Source organism: Cryptotermes secundus, unplaced genomic scaffold (assembly GCF_002891405.2).
Source record: "Cryptotermes secundus unplaced genomic scaffold, Csec_1.0 scaffold584, whole genome shotgun sequence".
NCBI lineage: Eukaryota > Metazoa > Arthropoda > Insecta > Blattodea > Kalotermitidae > Cryptotermes > Cryptotermes secundus.
Window position 1 is genome coordinate 2,242,813 of NW_019735468.1, and position 19,544 is coordinate 2,262,356.

Here is a 19,544-nt window from a genome sequence, read left to right on the forward strand (position 1 = left end):
CGGACCCCAGTCGGAGATATATGAAGTTTTATGTCTGTTCAATCAAGTGCTTTCATGGCACAATGACCCCTACAGCTCACGCAGCGTGGCTATTCTGAAATTTCATATGCTACCATCAAGTTTAAAAATTTGTACACAAAAACCAACAGTTTAAATTAATAAATTATTCATTTGTAAAAGACATTTAACAAAGTATAAATGTCTTCGTTGCTTTAGAATTAATATCTGTCCCTGTATAAGTTTTGACATGTCACATGCTGATACTGATAATTGCAGGGTTACGTGTGCCCGTCCTATTGGTCAATGGGCGTTAGAAGTCATGATCGACCAGTGTCTTGAACTCATGGACATGAAGGAAGTGGGGGGCCTATGAAGAATTTTTTTTTTCTACTGTTCGATGTAGTACACATATACAGTGGTTTGGAAAATGTATTAATAATTCTGTATATTTTGGTGAAGCCAGCTTCGTGACTCAAACTGTTCTACAGTTTTTGAAACAAATTACTTTCATATTCTTATTAATAATAACAATTTATAAAACTTCAAAATAAGCTAATTTTTTATTTTGCTGAAATACAGGTGACGCCTATAAAATAGAATATTCTTACGTGGCTGTTTGCCATTGTTCTGTTGATACAAACAGCGTAATTATTAAAATTAAGCGATGTACAGTAAAACTTGGTTATAGCAACATCGGTTTCTGCGACACCTTGTCTATTGCGTCAAATATTCAATGGTACGAACTAATTCCTCATAAAGCAACTGTTTCTCTACCTTGCTTAGTACGACATGCAGAAATGCATCAACCTCGTATGTAACGTCATTTTCATTCCTGAATTTCTCTGATATGGACATTGAACGTAATTTAGAAAGTGTGTATTGGGCAAGTAACAGGAAACAGATGAAGATAACTGATTACTGTACTCGTATCTAGGTACAGTAAGGCACAACAATTGATGTAATCTACTGTAATTTGGTGAGTAGGCCTACCTTTAATATACAGTATTAGTGCAGTGTGTATTGTCAGTGAAAAGCGCTGTAATATGTCTTTGATATTACACATTTGGGCAATTCCACGTTAATGTTACGTTAGTCTGTACTTAACTACGTATTTCACTAAAAAATGCAACATTTTAACTCGGTTTTTGGTAGATTTTTACGTGACTAACATAAGGCTACTGTGGAAGTGCCCATTTCGGTTACAACGACATTCGTTTATAACGACACTATTTTTAGGTCCCTTTGATGACGTTATAACCAAGTTCTATTGTATTTATTTTCGGGGGGTGCGCTGTAACTAAGTTAGTTGACGCACTATGCCACAAGATGGAAGGTATCGGGTGCGATTTCCGAAGAGATTATTGCATTTTCGAATTGACCTGATCCTTCCAGACGCACTATGACCCGGGGGTCGACTCAGCCTCTAACAGAAATGAGTATCAGGAACCTTCATGGGGATAAAGTCCTGACAACTTCACAGCCATCTGTGAGCCGATTGTCTAGAAAATGTGGGAACCTCGACGCCTCACAACCCAGTGGGCCTCCACTGTCTGTTACAGGGATAGCTTTGCCTTTACCGTTAGATTTATTTTCGAGTCCATTTGGTACCAGGAGCCCTTTACTCGGAGGGTAAAGTGGCCGGGGCTTAATCCTGGAGCTAAAAAGCAAAGTCTTATATTTTGGCATGTACTGAGATTCCTCCATTCATCGTTCACTCTTAATTTAAAATTTAATTTCAAATCTCACTGACCACCATGGCTTGCCCACTTTGTTAGCGAAGTCTGGAAGATGTTTTATATGTTCACTTAACTAAGTTCTGGTAATTACCGGAGGTTATAAAGCATTGAATTATGTACAGGGTGAAGTGGTGACTCCCCTGGGACACGAAGCTCTCTTCATAATGCTTTCCCAGTGCTTGCCTATGGTGACCTCTGGAAGTGGCAAGGCAGCCTAAACCGAGAAAGTAGCGCTGTATGTGTGAGAAACAACTGTTCGGTCTTTTTGATGAAACATAACTTATCAATCCCTGCGTCTAAACCCCATGCCTTATTTACTGCGTGTAGAATTAAACCGACATAAATTATCGGGCAAGGTAAAAAGTAAAGTTATACTTGTTTTTCATTAATTAAGCACAATGCCGTAAAGAAGTATGGGGGAGTGGAGTTATAGCTCCACTAATCTTGACATCGGTATTAGATGGAGGTGAGTTATAAATTCCACGCTACGGCCAGTTTATCCACAAGGAAAGAGCCTCCAGTATCCATTGGATAGGATACTGGGTGGTCCTCAGATCCCGAATAGGTGTTAAAGATAAAAAAATATTTGCCCCTGCCCTGAAATCAAATCCCGTCCATCTAGGCTATGGCCTATCTTTATACCGACTGAGCAATTTACAGGTATGTAAAAGCAAGTATGTGAGCGCCTTCGCGCTCCAGCCACCTTAGCTCGAGGAGAGATATTCCCGGTGCCCCTCGCGTAAGAAAGAAGGCAAACTGAAGGAGCACAGTGCCTAGAGGCCTCAGCAGAGAAATGTTTTCCCCAAAGTTTGAAGAGCAATGTGACTTGAGTATGTCGCCCTTCACAAGGGCAGAAATTGACTCAAAGTTTGGAATTATTTTGCATATATTAGTTAAATGAATCGCCGAGACGTAGCTCAGGTTGTTAGACGCCGGCATCTGACTGTGGAGGTCGGGGAGCATACCCAGAGCAATCCGTATGGGGTTTATGATGAAAGAAACAGCAAGGAGCAGTGCGCAGGATTTGAAGTTCTCACAGCACACGTTATGAAGCTGACGTTTCGGAGGAACATTCGTTTCAATTTTCATGGTCAAAGAATAAGCAAAGCTATAGACTGGCATGAAGCAGGTAAAAGTAGAAAGGTAAAGCTATCCCTGTAACAGGCCGTGAAGGCCCATAAGGTTGTGAGACGTCGAGGCTCCCACATTTTCTCTAGACATTCGGGTCACAAAAGGCGGTGTGGTTGTCAGTGGGCCGCCCTTTACACAGAGAAAGATTTCTGGTTCTCATTTTCGTTAGAGGCTGAGTCGACCCCAGGACCACAGTGCGGTTGGTAGGATCAGGTCAATTTAAAAATCCACTGACGTCATCGGGATTCGAACTCTCGACCTTCCAGCTTGTATCATAGTGTCTCAACCAGCTCACTATTGCATGCCCCCTAGCATGAAGCAGGTAAAGGTAAAGCTATCCCTGTAACAGGCCGTGAAGGCCCATAAGGTTGTGAGAAGTCGAGGGTCCCACATTTTCTCTAGACAGTTGGCTCATAGATGGCCGTGAGGTTGTTAGCGTTATTCGCCGGCCGCCCTTTACTCCCAGGAAGATTCCTGGTACTCATTTCTGTCAGAGGCTGAGTCGACCCTAGGGACGTAGTGTGGCTGGAAGGAAAACAAATTGAAAATCCACTTCATCGGTACTCAAACCCGCAACCTTCCGGCATAATGCCTCAAACAACTACGCTACTGCTTAGTATTTCTTAATTCATCTCAAAACGGAAAACTTGACAGGCAGTGTTTTATTTGGGAATAGAGCGCAGAAAATAAAAAGCTGTTATTGTTAGCATCTGAAGCATCTTGATGCACATAGTTCGGAGTCTGTCTGTGGTTGGTCAGGGCCTGCCTTAATTAGGCACGTCTCCACTGTCGGCTTCCGTTCCGTGCACTTTGCATAGTCGCTTGCCGCTCCAGCTACAGTTCAACCGAAATCTCTGCAGTCACCCTCAGCCATGCTGTGATGGTCTTGATGATGGCCGCGTGGCGTTCTGCTGTTTGTTCCTTTGTTACAAATGCTACACTACAGGTTGTGCTCCAGTCAATGAAGAAATTTCTGATTTATATATTTCCTGAAATTCGCAGTCAGCTACTATGTAAGTCTATAGCCAACAATAGATATCTCTCACGGAAGTGTAATTAATCCCTCATGATGAGCTAGACATTGAGAGTGTATGGGCTAAGCAAAACACTTAACTACACTGATTATCTCTGCAACAGGCTGTGAAGGCCCATAGGTTTGTGAGACGTCGAGACTCCGACATGTTCCAGACAATCGGCTCACAGACGGCGGTATGGTTGTCAGCCTCACGCGCCGGCCACCCTTTACGCCCAGGAAGATTCCTGGTACTCATTTCTGTTAGAGGCTGATCCGACCCCAAGGCCATAGTGCGGCTGGAAGGATTAGGTAAATTGAAAGAAATCCACCTCATCGGGACTCGAACCCGCGACCTTCCGGCTTGTAGCATAAGTGCCTCAACGCTATTCGTGACGGTGGTAGATTAACAAAATTATTAATTTCATGGACATTAGCCATTAGGGATAGCTTAGTTGTTATAGCTACAGATTGGACGACCAGTGTTTAATTCCGGGCAGAGGAAAGGGATTTTTCTCTACCCTGCAGCGTCCAGACCGCCTCTGTGGCTCACCCAGCCTCTTATACAATGGGTTCCACGTGGCTCTTTCCCCGGGATTAAAGCGGCTGGGGCGTGAAGTTGATCACTCTCCTCTATCTATTGTCGAGGTCAAGAGGTCAAGATTGCTGAGGTTATTCCTAAACTTCGAACACGTCTTCATGGCGTGGTACATGTAAAATGTAAATATGTCCCTGTGCTTAACTAATTAAACAATACTTCATGAAGGCTTATGGGGGAATGGATGTATAGATCCATATTTTCTTGGGTTAACCCCAGAGCCGATCTGGACGATGTGGAGAAGATTCTTGGGCCTACAGAGACTCATCCAGCACGAAGACAGTCGCTATACAGACTGCGCTACCCCGGCCCACCTTCATGGCGTAATGCTTAATTAATTAAACACAGGGTTAACTTCATATGTTACCTAATTTGTATTTAAAACGACGTTTCGGAGACTGCAGTATCAGTCCTCAGGTAAGAATCCTGCTGTGAATGCCAAACGAATAGAGTAAATTTGGAGAGGGGGATAAGTTTTATCGATGGCGCCCAAAAGAGAGGTCATTTACCTGATGGCAGACACAAATTCAATTTCCCAAAACGCCGTTTTAAAAAATAATCAGGACGATGGATAGTTTACAGAGTACTAATCACGGTGTTAACCATGCTAGTTTCTCAAGACCCCCCCCCCACCACACACACACACACACACGATTTTGAACTACTCTTGATTCTTTGGTCTCAGGACTGAGTACCTCAGCCATTTTGCTGTTTCCTGTCATGCTTTCTACTTCCCTCTCGTTGATGAACGTCCAGGTTAAATGAAACAGAAACCACCGTACCGTCAGCTTCTAAAAACTGTAGAGACATATCAGCCGCGGAAGGGAAAAAGACACTATTAACCGAAGAAAGGAGGTTGAGGTGGGCAGGGCATGTAGCATGAATGGGGGAGGAGAGGAATGCATTAGGATATTGGTGGGGAAGCCAGAAGGAAAGAGACCACTCGAAAAACCAAGGCGTATGTGGGTGGACAATATTAAAATGGATGTTAGAGAGATAGGATATGATAGTATGGATGTGATTGATCTGACGCAGGATAGGGACCAGTGGAGGGCTCTTGTGAATACCGTAATGAACCTTCGGGTTCATAAAAAACTGGGAAATTCTTTAGTAGCTGCAGATATGGCGGCTCCTCAAGAAGGGCTCAGCTCCATAAGTGAGTGAGTGAAAGCTGAATTAGCAGTGCCCGAGAAGTTTTTCTCGTCTTGAAAGGACTGCATATTGATGTGGGGCTATACTTGGTCTGAGGTCAGGAGTCAGGGTGCCATCAGCTACTGGTATTATCAGACAGTCTTGTCGGTCGCCCACTAAATGAACAGTTGACATTGGTTTCACATTAGCGCTCCTTGTACACACGGTCACAAAATGTTGTTAGCACAGTAAAGTCAATAGCGAAGATGTTTGTTTGGCGCAGTATGGCGTACTATGTAAAGGAGTCCACGGACAGGAAGTCATGGATTGTTTTTAAAGATGCATTTGCTTTATGTAAGAGGCTAATCTGATGAGTGCCGAGGGATGTACTACGATTTCAGTATGGAGTAGGTGACCTCTGCCCTCCCATTTATTTCCTCAGTCACCAGATCTCTGGTGCCTTAGTCACGAAAAGAGGTCGCATTCCGGAATTAAGTTTTTTGTTCTTCGATTCAGAATGCGCTTTGTGTTTGAAGTCCTGGATTCAAATCACGGCAGCCAACAGTCTTCTACCTGTACACCCCTTGAAAGAGAACTCAAGTTGTCTGCTGGCCACAGTGAGGGGCGGTAGCTACTGAGGTGACATCCGAGGGGAGTTTCATGTAGCACGCTCAGAAGAAATGAGATATAAGTAAAAGTAAAGTAAAGTTGTCACTGTACTTAACTAATTAAGCACTACGCCAAGACGACGTATTGGGAAGTGGAAGTATAGATCTAAATTTTCTTGACCTCGGCACTATCTGGAGGTGAGTGGTCAGCTTCACAACCCGGTCGCTTTACCCCCTGTACCTACTGCATAGGAGGTTGGGTGATTCCCTGAGCCGGTCTGAACGACGCGTAGAAGAGAAATTCCTTGACCATACCGGGTCTACCAAATTGTAATTTGTAAAACTGAAGAGAAGATACAGCCTGGGCGACTCAACCATAGATTTAAGGAATTCCGTGGCCTGTAGTCCGCAAGCGAACTATACGGACGAGCGACCGCCGCTTGTCGGCGAAGTTAGTGCCAACTGTAGCGGATAGAGGGTGTCGCGTGGTCAGGGCGACGGATCCTCATGGCCGTTAATCTCTGTTTTCTAGACCCGAGCCGCTATTTCCTTGAAATAGCTCCTCAGTTATCTTCACGAGGCTGAGTGGAACCCGTTCCAGACCCAATACTTCTCAGAAAATCTTGTAGATCGGGGACTCGAACCCGGGACCTCCCGATCTGTAGCCAGGGTCTCTGGCCACTAGACCAAAGAGGCGGTCAGAAGAATGATATTAAATGGAACTTCAAGATGCCCTTGTAAAAATTTCAGCTGGCTTAGCATAGAATCTATCGGCGGTGAACATGGTAAAGAATTTTCAAATTTCGTAAAGGGTGAGATATTTCTTGATCATTAAGCGACTGTCGACTGCTAAGAAACGACTGTGAGTTCGACAAACACGGAACTGCGACGTGCATTGTCGCCTGTGAATTACTCCAGGACTCCAAGAATCCCGTGAAGATGTTATCTTAGATTTGACATATTCTCATGACATGAAGACCACACTCTTGAATGATATGACGCCGTATAATCCTGTAAAAATTCTCCGACGTTTCGGAATAAAATTCTGCCTTCATCTTGATTGTCGATAAGTAAATCAATCATCTCAACTTACCGGTTTCTTGACGTTTATACGACCCTGAACATGGACGTACTACATTCCCCCGAAACGCCTGAGAACTTCTGCCAGACTACACGACGTCACTTCCCCCGAAACAGTCCTGTTTTTCATTTTCTCAACTGCTTTTAATTACTGTGCCTATCGAAGCAAACTACGCTTTGGCGGGAAACCTACGTTGAACCGCTGCCCTGATTAGTTCTACTGATAACGCTACTGACTTGTCGAGGTCTTTTTTTTTTTTAAGTTTTCGGAATAGACCACAGGGGCTACTGTGCCAGAGACAACCTTCATGGAAGAGTGACTTAAATCCAGGTTGCTATACTGTATATGTAAATTTGTATAACATTCAAGCACACATCAGTTCGAGTTCAAGAAACTAAACCACGCATTAGCCTGGACTCAGCGGAGCTACATACGATACGTAGTCCATAACAAATTGTGGTCAGTTCTTTGCTTCTAAACTTTCTGTCTTATGGCACACGAAAATAAGGAATTCCTGTTGCGTGTGAAGGGCTACTTTCAAAATTAACTTCGTTTTACATTGTTTCTATGAAACCAGCATGGCGATGAATCGCATGATCTAAGACCTGCTTCACGCTGGTTTCTTTTTGGCTTAAGATTGTATCCTGAAGATGGAAGCTCAATGTTCTTCCGAAACGTCGGTTGATTTTCAACAGGCTACACGGCGTTATATTACGGAAGATAGAACTCTTCAAATTCAGTTTCTTCCTCAGTAAGTCTTAACTTAAAATGCTTAAATCTTTGTTAAGACAGACTAAACTCTAGTACCATTCTCTTTCGAAGCTGAATAGCAACATCAGAAGTATGACTGAACGTTAAAAATAACTGGATGCCCTACCAGACGCATAACTCACAGTTCATTGGTATATACGATGTTGTATTCAGGCCTTGCATTCGGGAGAACATAGGTTCCATTTTCAGTCGGAGTTCGGCTTTTATAGCCGTTTGTTATATATTCCATCGGTACTACCAGATATTAGCGGCCTTGCGACTGTCTGATCCCCCATCCAAGGAGTCCTACCGACTAAGAAACTGAAGTGAAACGAAGCGTTTCACGGATGCCCTATGCCCCAAGTTGGAGCAACAGGAATGAAGAAGAAGAAGAAGAAGAAGAAGAAGAAGGCTACGTAGGATATGAAAAAGGGAGTGTCTCAAAACAGGCCACTGCTGTTTCCTTCCAAAATACCCATTCCCATTCATTCTCAAATTTGACACCGCATATAGATATATCGAGCAGGTTGGCACAGCGGTGACGCTCTAGACTTGTAATCGTAAGGTGATCGGGTTCAATTCTCGGCGGAGGAGGACACCGACTGTTCTGACCACGGTGTTTTATACTGTTATTCACTTTTACAGGTATATGCTGACAGTGTCCTGGTTAGGCCATTGTCACTTCGTTCAAGGTCCTTTCCAGTTTATGTTTCATCACTCTGGGCAATGCAGTGTACATACTGTCAGCGTGGTAGAGCAAACCATTATAATGGGACGGTCTCTGACTAATGTAGCTGAGCAAATGTCATTAAATACGTTTTGTAGTTAACTTCTCCTTTCACTTCGGTTTTTCTAGATCTTACACATTCGGTAGGACTCCTTGGGCGGGTGATCAGCTCGTCGTAAGGCCTCTGCCTGCACACAAACACAGAAAAGCGCACACACACACAAACTAAACGTCCATGCCCTGAGTGGGATTCAAACACACGATCCCGGTTTCGAAGCAAGCGAAGACAGTACATGCATTAGACCGCTCGGCTACCGTGGCCGGCCCATATTTTACGAAAACAAATTGAAGAAAACTCTTCTGTCCTAGAGGTAGCATGTTCCTGTGAAGCCGGCAAACATCTACACAACTACAAGGCGTCAAACATTAGAATACAGTTATCTTGGAACTGAGAAACAGGTCCCTTAATTTTCGGCAGCTGGTGCTTCAGTTTGTGACATAGACCTGTCTTGCAGTGCAATGAGATGAGCTGTCTCCGTACAAAATGCTACATCGCGCAGAAGCAATTAGAGAACGAACATTTCACTTTTAGTGTGGTTTGATAATGTCTGAGACATAAGGAAAACCATCAGAGAACTCCTTTCAGTTAGGAACTTCGGAAAGATACGGTATCAGCGAGCACGCGAGGCAGGTGGTCCGCAGCGCTGTCCATGCCATCTTGCGGATACTGTTACAAGTATTAGTATGAGGTATATCTGCTGCACATTTCGAGAAGTGACTGTATTCAACTCATCAGGTAGTGGTTATAATTAAGAATCCATGGGGTATTGGGCTTTATCCATCGTCCGGTGTTCTAGAAACTAGAGGACACAACGTTTCACAAACTGCATCTGTTTCCCTCTTCAGGTGATGCTCAGTGAAGTTACTCTTTCTAAGAGATTCAAATAACTGCATAGTGAGGAGCTTCGTAACTTGTATTCTTCTTCAAGTATAATTAGAATAATCAAGTCAATGAGGATGAGGTGGGCAGGGCATGTAGCACGAATGGCGGAGAAAAGCAATGCATTGGTGGGAAATCCAGAAAGAAAGAGACCACTGGAAAAACCAAGGCGTAGGTGGGTGGACAATATTAAAATAGATCTTAGAGAGATAGGATGGGATGGTGTGAATTGGATTGATCTGGCTCAGGATAGGGACCAGTGGAGGGCTCTTGTGAACACGATAATGAACCTTCGGGTTCCATAAAATGCTGGGAAATTATTAAGTAGTTGCAGATTTGACTTCTCCTGAAGAAGGGCTCACCTCAAAAAGTAAGTAAGAGATCCAACAGATTAGGTGTCTCCCTCCTTATCTGAGGACGGAAACAGATCCAGTTTCCGAAACGTCGTGTTCTCTACAAAGTCCAAAAGCCCAGTAATTCTGTTGTACGCCATTATGAGGATCCTTTAGGATCTGCTTGGTTGTCACGTTGACTCGTTTATTTCTTTTTGAGATCTGATGGGAATAACTGAGGGGCTATTTCAAGGAAATAGCGGCTCGGGTCTAGAAAACCGAAATTAACGGCTGTGGGGATCCGTTGTGCCTACTACGCGACACCCTCTATCCGCTAAAGTTGGCACTATCTTCGCCGCAAGCGGCGGTCGTTCGGTCGGTATATTTCGCTTGCAGACTCAAGCCACGGAGTTTGTCTGAGGTTCTAAGGACGATGACTATGAAGGTTATTTTCTTCTGGAATGTGACGTGTTGTTTAGCTACGTTGTGGCTCCATCTTCAGGGTTAAAAATGAAGGTAGTAGCTTCTTTCGAAACATCTGTGAACAGTTACCGGCTTACAAGACGTCACATACGAGGAAACAGAAACATTAAGTGTTATAATAAGAATAGTAGCTACAGTTAGGATCGAACTGTATAGGCCAGTGAGAACTGGTCTTTATATTCTTACTTCGAATCCATGATCATCTTCTTGTATCATTTTCACCACATAAAATCTACTATTGAATCGGCATCATAAAATAATCCGAGATTCATTCTTGTTCTTTGTGTGTGTAAATTATGTAGGCTTATGCTTTCTTTGTTTATTTAACAGCGTTTTCTCAACTGTTGACTCTGTATGCTGTCGAACTGGAGGGTAATCGTGAATAATTGATTGAAAAGATTGTGTAGTGCCGGTCACGGTAGCCGAGAAATCTAAGGCATGTACTGTCTTCGCTCGCTTGGAAACCGCGATCGTGGGTTCGAATCCCACTCAGGGCATGGATGTTTAGTTTGTGTGTGTGCGTTTTTCTGTGTTTGTGTATAGGTAGAGGCCTTGCGACGAGCTGATCACCCGCCCAAGGAGTCCTACCGAATGTGTAAGATCTAGAAAAACCGAAGTGAAGTTCATGGAGGTAGTCCTAGGCCCACTGGGGCTGTAGTGCCAAGGAAAAGAAAAGGTTGTGAAGTAAGCCTTCAACTACTGGCCTAGCTTAAATTTCATAGCTAACATAAAACATAAGACGCCGGGGTTTTAGTCCGCAAAGCGAACTATATCAACCGAGCGACCGCCGATTGTCGGCGAAGTTAGTGCCAACTTTAGCGGATAGAGGATGTCGCGTGGTCAGCGCAACGGATCCCCACGGCCGTTAATAACGAATATTAAGAATGAACATCTCCAAATTTCTATTACTGTTTTCATTTAAATTCCCCTCCCTGTACGAGGATACTACATAATGAATTCATTATCAAGAAAAAGAATGATTCTTAGCATGATAAAAATTGTTTTGAAACCGACGAATAATAAGCCTCCCCCCCTCCACACTTTTCACAAATTTCGTGTTATTCGATCATTAAAAAGTTAATTTAGTTCATATTTATTTTGTTGCTTTATCCGATTGGTTGCTTCCATAGCTAACATGACGCTGCACGGTTTTGTTAAAGAGACATGGACAGGTGCGCACGTGACAAAGTCGTCGTGTCCATCTGTGGAGTTCTTGCTCTGTAATGAATGTGTTGGCTAAACTTTATACGTTAAGTAATTAAGTGACGACTGGTTTTCCGAAATTAGGCTTGTCCACTGTGTTTGTGGACAAAGGACTTAGGAAAACATTTATATCTAGTAGAGAGAGAAGAGTGACCGCCTCTGTGGTCTAGTGATCAAGAGTTCCTGGCTACATATCCTGAAGCCCCAGTTTCCATTCCCGGCACTACGAGATTTTGTGAGAAGTTGTAGGTCTGGAACGGGGTCCACTCAGCCTCGTGAGGATAATTGAGGAGCTACTCGAATGGAAAGTAGCAGCTTCGGTCTTGAAAACTGAAATTAACGGCCGTGGGGATTCTTTGCGCTGACCACGCTACACCCTCTATCAGCTAAATTTTGCACTAACTTAGCCGACAAGCGACTGTCGCTCGGTCGGTATAGCTCGCTTGCGGACTAAAACCACGGAGTTTTTAAGGTTTAAATCATATGGCTTTCTTCTCTACAAAAGTAAATATTTGTACCACTTCACCTTTCACTGTGTACGTATATTTGTCTTTAATACACTTGTGGTATATTTCAGCTACAATAGGACAAAAGTTCTACTGAAGCATGTGTCTACCGTTTGTTTCAGACTATCCTGAACTCTATGCACAAATATCAGCCGAGGTTCCATCTGGTGAGAGCTAACGACATCCTGAAGCTGCCCTATAGCACGTTTCGTACGTACGTGTTCAAGGAGACAGAGTTCATAGCCGTAACAGCATACCAGAACGAAAAGGTGAGTCTGTAAAGAGATCTGTCTATCCTGCCACCTGGAATGAAGTTCTGCCCTGCTAGCCTCCGGAAATGCTATTCTCTTTTGCCAGTACAGCTATCTCTGTAACAGGCCGTGGTGACCCTAGGGTTGTGAGACGTCGAGGCTACCATATTTTCTACAGAGTCGGCTCATAGATGGTTGTGAAGCCTTATACGCCGGCAGATCTTTATCCCCAGGAAAATTCCTGGTGTTCATTTCTCTCAGACGCTGAATCGACCCCATGGCCATAGTGCGGCTGGAAGAATTAGGTAAATTAAAAATTCCAGTGACCTCATCCGGAATCGAACCCGCTATTTTCCGGCCTGTAGCCTAGTGTCTGAGCCAACTTCGTTACATTTTGCTAATATGTACAAATATTTGTCCATCCTGCCAACATCCAAGGAGTTATGTCTCTCCTACCATCCTATCTGAAAATTTTCTGTCTTGTCATTCCATTCAAATACTCCTGTTGTCTCCCAGCCGAAGGAGCCGTCAGCATGAACCATTGTCTGTCTTGACAGTCTGCAGGAACCTCTGTTTACATGAAGCCTTCTGTCTGGCTAGGCTACCAGAAGCTTCGCATATCCTACCAGTATTTATAAATTTGTCTATCTTGCCATTGTGTTCGTGTGTGTGAGAGAGAGGGATAGTGAGATTGAATGTGTGAAGAAGACTACTCTGCCTTGCAACTATGTAAAAAATGTTGTAGTGTTACGTAACGGACCTCCTAACGCAACAAAAGAGTTAAGCCATATTTTAACACTATGGCAGTTCTCCTGATTTTTAAACATTCTAGTAAACTGAAAACTTTATATATACGTAGTATATATAAGGAATTATTCAAGAGAGCACGCGGTAGCATAGTTGGTTGAGGCACTATGCTACGAGCCGGAAAACCGTGTGTTCGATTCCCGATGAAGCAATTACATTTTTCAATTAATTTAAGCCTTCAGCCCCACTATGACCTGAAGTCGACTCAGGCTCTAAAAGAAATGAGTACCAGGAATCTTCCTTAAGGGTAAAAGACGGCTGGCGTTTAAAGCTGACAACCTCACTGCCATCTGTAAGCCGATTGTCTAGAAAATGTGGGAACCTCGACATCTCACAACCCTTTGGGTCTCCACGGCCTGTTGCAGTGATATTACAAAGAATTATTATTCAAGGAAGTAAAAATATTTTCGATATCGGCACTTGTGTCGCAAAGGAACTGAAAGACAGTGGGCAGAGCGTCGGATTTAAGACCCCTTTAGCATAATTCCGACATGAGATGAGTAAGGGAGCTATAAAGTAATGTTAATGTTTAACATTGTCATGTTTCTATGTTTCTTGTCTCTGGTTCAAAATCGCAGTAAATGGGTTAAGAGGTATTGGTTAGTAATCTCAAGCCAAACAGGAGAGGGATAGCTATGAACTTCCCAAATAAACTCACTAAACTCACCCTGCTTTGTGCCATACATTTGTCCGCCACAAGAGGAGGGTACACGGATTAATGTAATGTTGGACTTTGTCCATCGCTCGGCATTTTAACGAACATTAAAAACACAGCGTTTCGGAAACTTGATCTGTTTCCGCCCTCAGATGAGGCAGTGAGAGATACATACTCAGTTGGGTCCTTAGAAAGGGTTAGTCGCGGACACTGGACCTGTTTCTAACGGACCAACAGGGCTTCACCCACTCCCTGATCTGAGAGCCGCAAGAGATACAGTTTTTGAAACGTTGTGTTCTTTAGAATATGGTACGACGGACAGAGTCCGAGAACACATTGCGATACATCATCGTCAGAACCCTGGTGGTTTCTCGAAACTGAGAAAAATTACGTTAGGGAATATTAAACTAGGTTCAAAATGACAGGTAGCAAGAATTGCTTGATTTTTATATCCTTAGTAAATGTTTATAAAAGCGGCCTCCGTAGTCTAGAGGTAACGTTCCCACCTCATGACTCGTGGTACGCGGGTTCAAATACCCGGCGGAGGTCGTCGAATTTTTAAGGGCGGAAAAATTCAGGGAACAAGTCCTCCGGGAGGGACTTTAAGCTGTGTGTCCCGTGTCGTAACTTTACGGCACGTAAAAGAACCTATTACCAAAGGGGATCACTGAGCCAGATTCCAGGACGTTTCCCGCCCAACAATAGCCTCTAAGGCCTCTGATAGATGGGGGAAGTATTATAGACACCTCTAAGCAAGTGGCCGAACTCGCTTCTTCGGCGGGACTGATGGTACGCACCATTTATCGGTAGGGTAAAGAGACTGGTAGAATATCATAGAGGGAAGCACAATAGATCAAACTGGTCGCGGTGCATGGGGAAACCCACCCTCTCTAAATAACTAACTAACTAAATGATTATAAAACCCCTTACCTCAAAACGGCTGCCACGCTCAAACAAAGACAAAATTTAAATTCAAGTCGATAAACAAGATAACAACAACAAGATAAACAAAAATACTACCATTGCTGTCATGAATCCTTCAAGGTCAGTGCTGTGATCATTAAAGGCGGGTGTCAAAGTTAGGGCCTAGTCCAAATATTGCTTACCCTTCGATTAGTAATCGAAAAACTGATCAATGAATCCATCAATTCATTTATAGGTTAATCAACGACCGTTTTCCAGTTTCGAAGTTGTTCCTTCGGCGTAGAATTACATTGGCGTTCTGTTCAGAAATAGCGAGTCGAAAAGGATGTAGAAGGATATGGCCTTGGCCTATTTTAATGTACTATCACAGCATTCCGCCGAAAAAGCTGAGAACAATTAGGAACACCTTCAGACAGGATAGCCGGAAATCCGCGCGAGATTGGACAACAAGCCGACATGTGCTACTGCCTCAACGATCAGTGTGCTTATTGTCGCTTCTGCTACATCTGTCAGCAATAAAAATGACATGTAACATATATGGAAGGGAGGACAGATACTTACAAATTCTAGTCCCAGAGCCGGAAGGAAAGACAAAGGCGTATGAAGGACAATAATATTAAAATGGATCTTACGGCGACAATATGCGACGATGTGGACTGTAATCAGCTGCTTCAAGATAGGGACTAGTGGCGGAATCTTGCGGAAACGACAATGAACCATCGGGTTTTATAAAATGAGTGTCGTTTCTTGATTATCTGAGTGATTGTAAGGTTCTTAATAGTGTCTCTTCTCCGTGGTATCATTTAACTTCTTATCTTATATAGTTTCTTAATTTGTAATTAATCTGATGCTGCAGTGTATTGTAATCAGGCCTCGACGTAAAGGATGCCGAATCTCTTCTTTGCCTCGTGATAAATTTGCATTAGTGTATTTGCTGACAAGAGATGGTGCTAGTGTCGCGTTGTAGAATTCATGACATGTCTCTGCTAGATGTTTTTATTATATGCTTCTTTAATTTGTGGTTTGTGCATAGCAGTGAAACAGCTACATAAGTCTGATGTCAACCAGCCCCTGTTTTTCGGATAAAATAATGTGTAATTAATAATACTGAGAAGAGGAAGAAATCTAAAAGGAAAGGTCGAAACATGTTGTAATAAGAACTGCACAAATAAACAAATGTTGATACTTCAGTATCTATTTTGACTTATTGAGTATTGTTGTTATTATTGTGTTGACTATCCAATTTGAAAGTTAGAAAATAAAGCATTGTGTTTTGTTGTAATTGTCCTGCTCTGATAATAATACTCTTCGACTGAAAGTGTTGGCTCAGGAAGTAATGTTTTGAAGTTTCCGGTTCGAATGTCAGCCAGAACACTGAATATCTTGAGGGTTTTCGTGGTTTTCTTTACTTTCTCAAGGAAAATACCAGGATAATGTACCCTAAACTGGTCACGACCACTTCGTTCTAGACATATAGATAGAGGTTGAGAAACGAAAACAAAATGGCTGAATGTCAGATTTTACGAAAGAGGAGTCAGTAGCCGGAAGCGCACAACACTGCACATTTAAGCGTTTAGAAAACAAGATGGACTCTTACTGTTAGACTTATTTTTGACGTTATCTGTTCTTTTTTGACTTCAGGGACATAACGCCGTGTAATCTTTTGACGTTCAACCGACGTTTCGGAGGCAGAAAAGTAGGCGAAGCAATAAACCAACATGAAGCAGGCAGCAAGCAGAGTTTGGTTTTCTTGTTGATTGACCTATTATTCTACCCTCATAATGCAAGCGGGAGTCATGTTGCTCCGAAACGTCGGCTGACTTTCAACGGACTACACGGCGTTATATTACAGAAATCAACCTCTGTGGGAACCTCAGCTCATTAATATTTTATCATAATGAGTTGTGTAGAGGCAAATGTTCGCTACATCGCTTCTGTCTTGTTTGCAGATTACGCAGTTGAAGATCGACAACAATCCGTTCGCGAAAGGGTTCAGGGACACTGGAGCGGGCAAACGTGAGAAAAAGTGAGTACACTCACATTCACAAAATTCATAATTTTGAAACCAATGGGACGAATGGTTTGGAGAAAACTTCATAACGAGGAGCTTCAAAACTTAAAGGAACTCTGAACTGACTCAATGTCTCTCACATTTTTATGTGTTCTCTCTTTGCTGGGTAAACGTGTCCACAGAGCTGTTCCCTAGCAACGGCTGCTGTTTAGCAGCCATTAATTCACAATGGATCTACATATCAAAGTAGTATATAAAATGTTTTCAAAATAATTTAAAATTATTTGTGTCGCATTCCTTTTCTTCTCTCGCGCGCGGCGCTGTGCATTTCGCGGAAGGGAACTTTCTTGCGTGTGTTCTGACGGCCAGTGTATGGATTATACATATAATCAGGTGATTAATTAATGGAGTAGGGTGCTCAAGTATAAAATATGTGCTAATAAATTTGAGGTTAAAACTGGCCAAAAGTTTGAAATCCTACCGTTGATGAATATGGTGATATAATATTGAATAACACAGTGTGGATACAATGTACAAGATGTACAAGTATGCAGTTCTTCGGCCATCGACGTTTTCTTCATGTATATAAGAATATATTTCATATCACTAACTCGCTCATGGAGCTGAGCCCTTCTTGAGAAACAGCCAATTGTGCAGCTACTCAAGGATTTCCCAGAATTTTATAGAACCTGAAGGTTCATTACCGTGTTCACAAGAGTCATCCACTAGTCCATATTCTGACCCAGATCAATCCAGTCCATACCATCCCAGCCTATTTCTCAAAGATCCACTTTAATATTATTCATCCACCTACGCCTTGGTGTTCCTAGTTCCTTTTGACTTTCCCACCAATATCCTACATGAATTCATCCAACCCTTCTTCTTCTTCTTCCTCCTCCTCCTCCCCCTCCTCCCCATTCGTGCTACATGCCCATCCCATCTCATCCTCCTTGGCTTGATCATTCTAATTTTACTTGGAGGAAAGCACGATTTATGAAGCTCCTCATTATGCAATTGAAGCAAACGTGTACAAAGACAAAAAACTCAGAGCAAGAAACGATATAATATTCCTGTGGTTCTGTACTTAGTAACCCCTGATTGCATTAATCAAATGCCTGGACCCCAAGACGGATCTTAGAATATTATAATCTTAATCTTAATGTTCCTAATGAATGAGCCCTTTGCACCATTTTGTTTGTCATATAAACAAACTTAGTTTCAGTTGGCTCAAAATACAAATAGCATCAATAGGTACCATTTTATACTACCCCTCGTTTGCTGTTTGCTACCCCTAGAGGTGAGAGCCTGAGTAACGTTGCAGTAATGAAAATATCACAAGAACGACGCCCTGGTTTCCTGGTAGAACATAAATACTGAAGTAATCACGTTTTGTATATGAAATACAGATATAACTGTAACTGTAAAAATAGATGTTAATTACTAATTCGCGAATCATAAATTATGTTTCTGACGGGTATAAAATATAAAAACGATAAATCTATCCCTGTAACAGGCCATGGAGGTCCATAGGGTTGTGAGACGTCAAGGCTCGAACATTTTTCTAGACAATCTCATCACAGATGGGGTTGAGGTTGTCAGTCTTACGCACTGGCAGCCCTTTACCCCCCAGGAAGACGCCTTGTAGTCATTTCTGTTAGAGACTGAGTCGACCCCGGGGTCATAGTGCGGCTGGAAGGATTAGGTTAACTGAAAAATCCGGTTACCTCTTCTAGAATTGAATCCTTGACCTTCCGGCTTGTGGCATATTGTAACTGTTCTTTCGAGGTACACGTGCAAAGCAATTGGCCTCTTATTTGGCAGGTAATTGAAAATGAACAACTTTTCACACAAGTAAAATTGATGAAGTGTGATATTTTCTGCATTCCTGAGTCAGTCATATTCACGAAACTTTACTGCTACATCGCCCATATTCCATGATCTTTCATTACTCAGTAAACTGACGGTACAGAGGGAATTGTCACAGTTTAGCTCCCGGGAAAGACCGACACCAGACCCAGAAGAGCTTCGGGTTTCAGTGAAACTTCTCTCCGTAACGCCAAGGTAGCGCACGCACCTCTCGAAACCAATCACTCTCCACTTTATCTAGCCTAGTCAAACGGGTATAAATGTTACGTTTCTTTCTTTGCCTCGATGAAAGTTGCTACATGTGTGGTCGAAGGCTTAGTCCATTCTTTCCCGTTAATGTCTGTAAAGAGGATTACATGTGTACGTAGTTGTACTGAACATGGCCGTCAAAGATTAAAAGCCCGCAAATTGGTTTAGAACAATACCCGCCCCTGTCTCCTTTTGCTGTTTGGTTGTCTGTGTAAAAGCATTCTTCACATAACTGTACCCTAGCACAGCTAAGCCCGGATTATGAGAGCCCTGTCTAGTGAGGATACATGTCTGTACCAAGGCTCTGACTCATGGAGTCTTTTGAACCCACAAAATAAGCAGATTCAACACAAATTTATTATTTAAAGACACCGTATTGACGACATGTTTCGACCATTTCGTGGTCATCATTAGATGAATAGCAAACCTAATGATGTAACACAAATATTATTATGTACCACATAAAACGTTATATAAAAATATGTGAGTAAATTATTGTCACGTGTTTCAGTGACTAAAGACGGAGTTTGGATTTGTAATAAC

General features: G+C 42.7%; 1 protein-coding gene across 8 annotated transcripts in view; it reads left to right on the top strand.

The window, feature by feature from the left end:
* The window catches only part of LOC111869376 (optomotor-blind protein), a 276,854-nt gene that overhangs the window by 240,550 nt on the left and 16,760 nt on the right, over positions 1-19,544 (top strand). For all 8 annotated transcript variants that reach the window (XM_033753400.1, XM_023860866.2, XM_033753401.1 and 5 more), the window contains 2 exons: positions 12,361-12,507; positions 16,825-16,901. In XM_033753400.1, the coding sequence (XP_033609291.1) occupies positions 12,361-12,507; positions 16,825-16,901 (224 nt within the window). The remainder of the gene's footprint in view (positions 1-12,360; positions 12,508-16,824; positions 16,902-19,544) is intronic.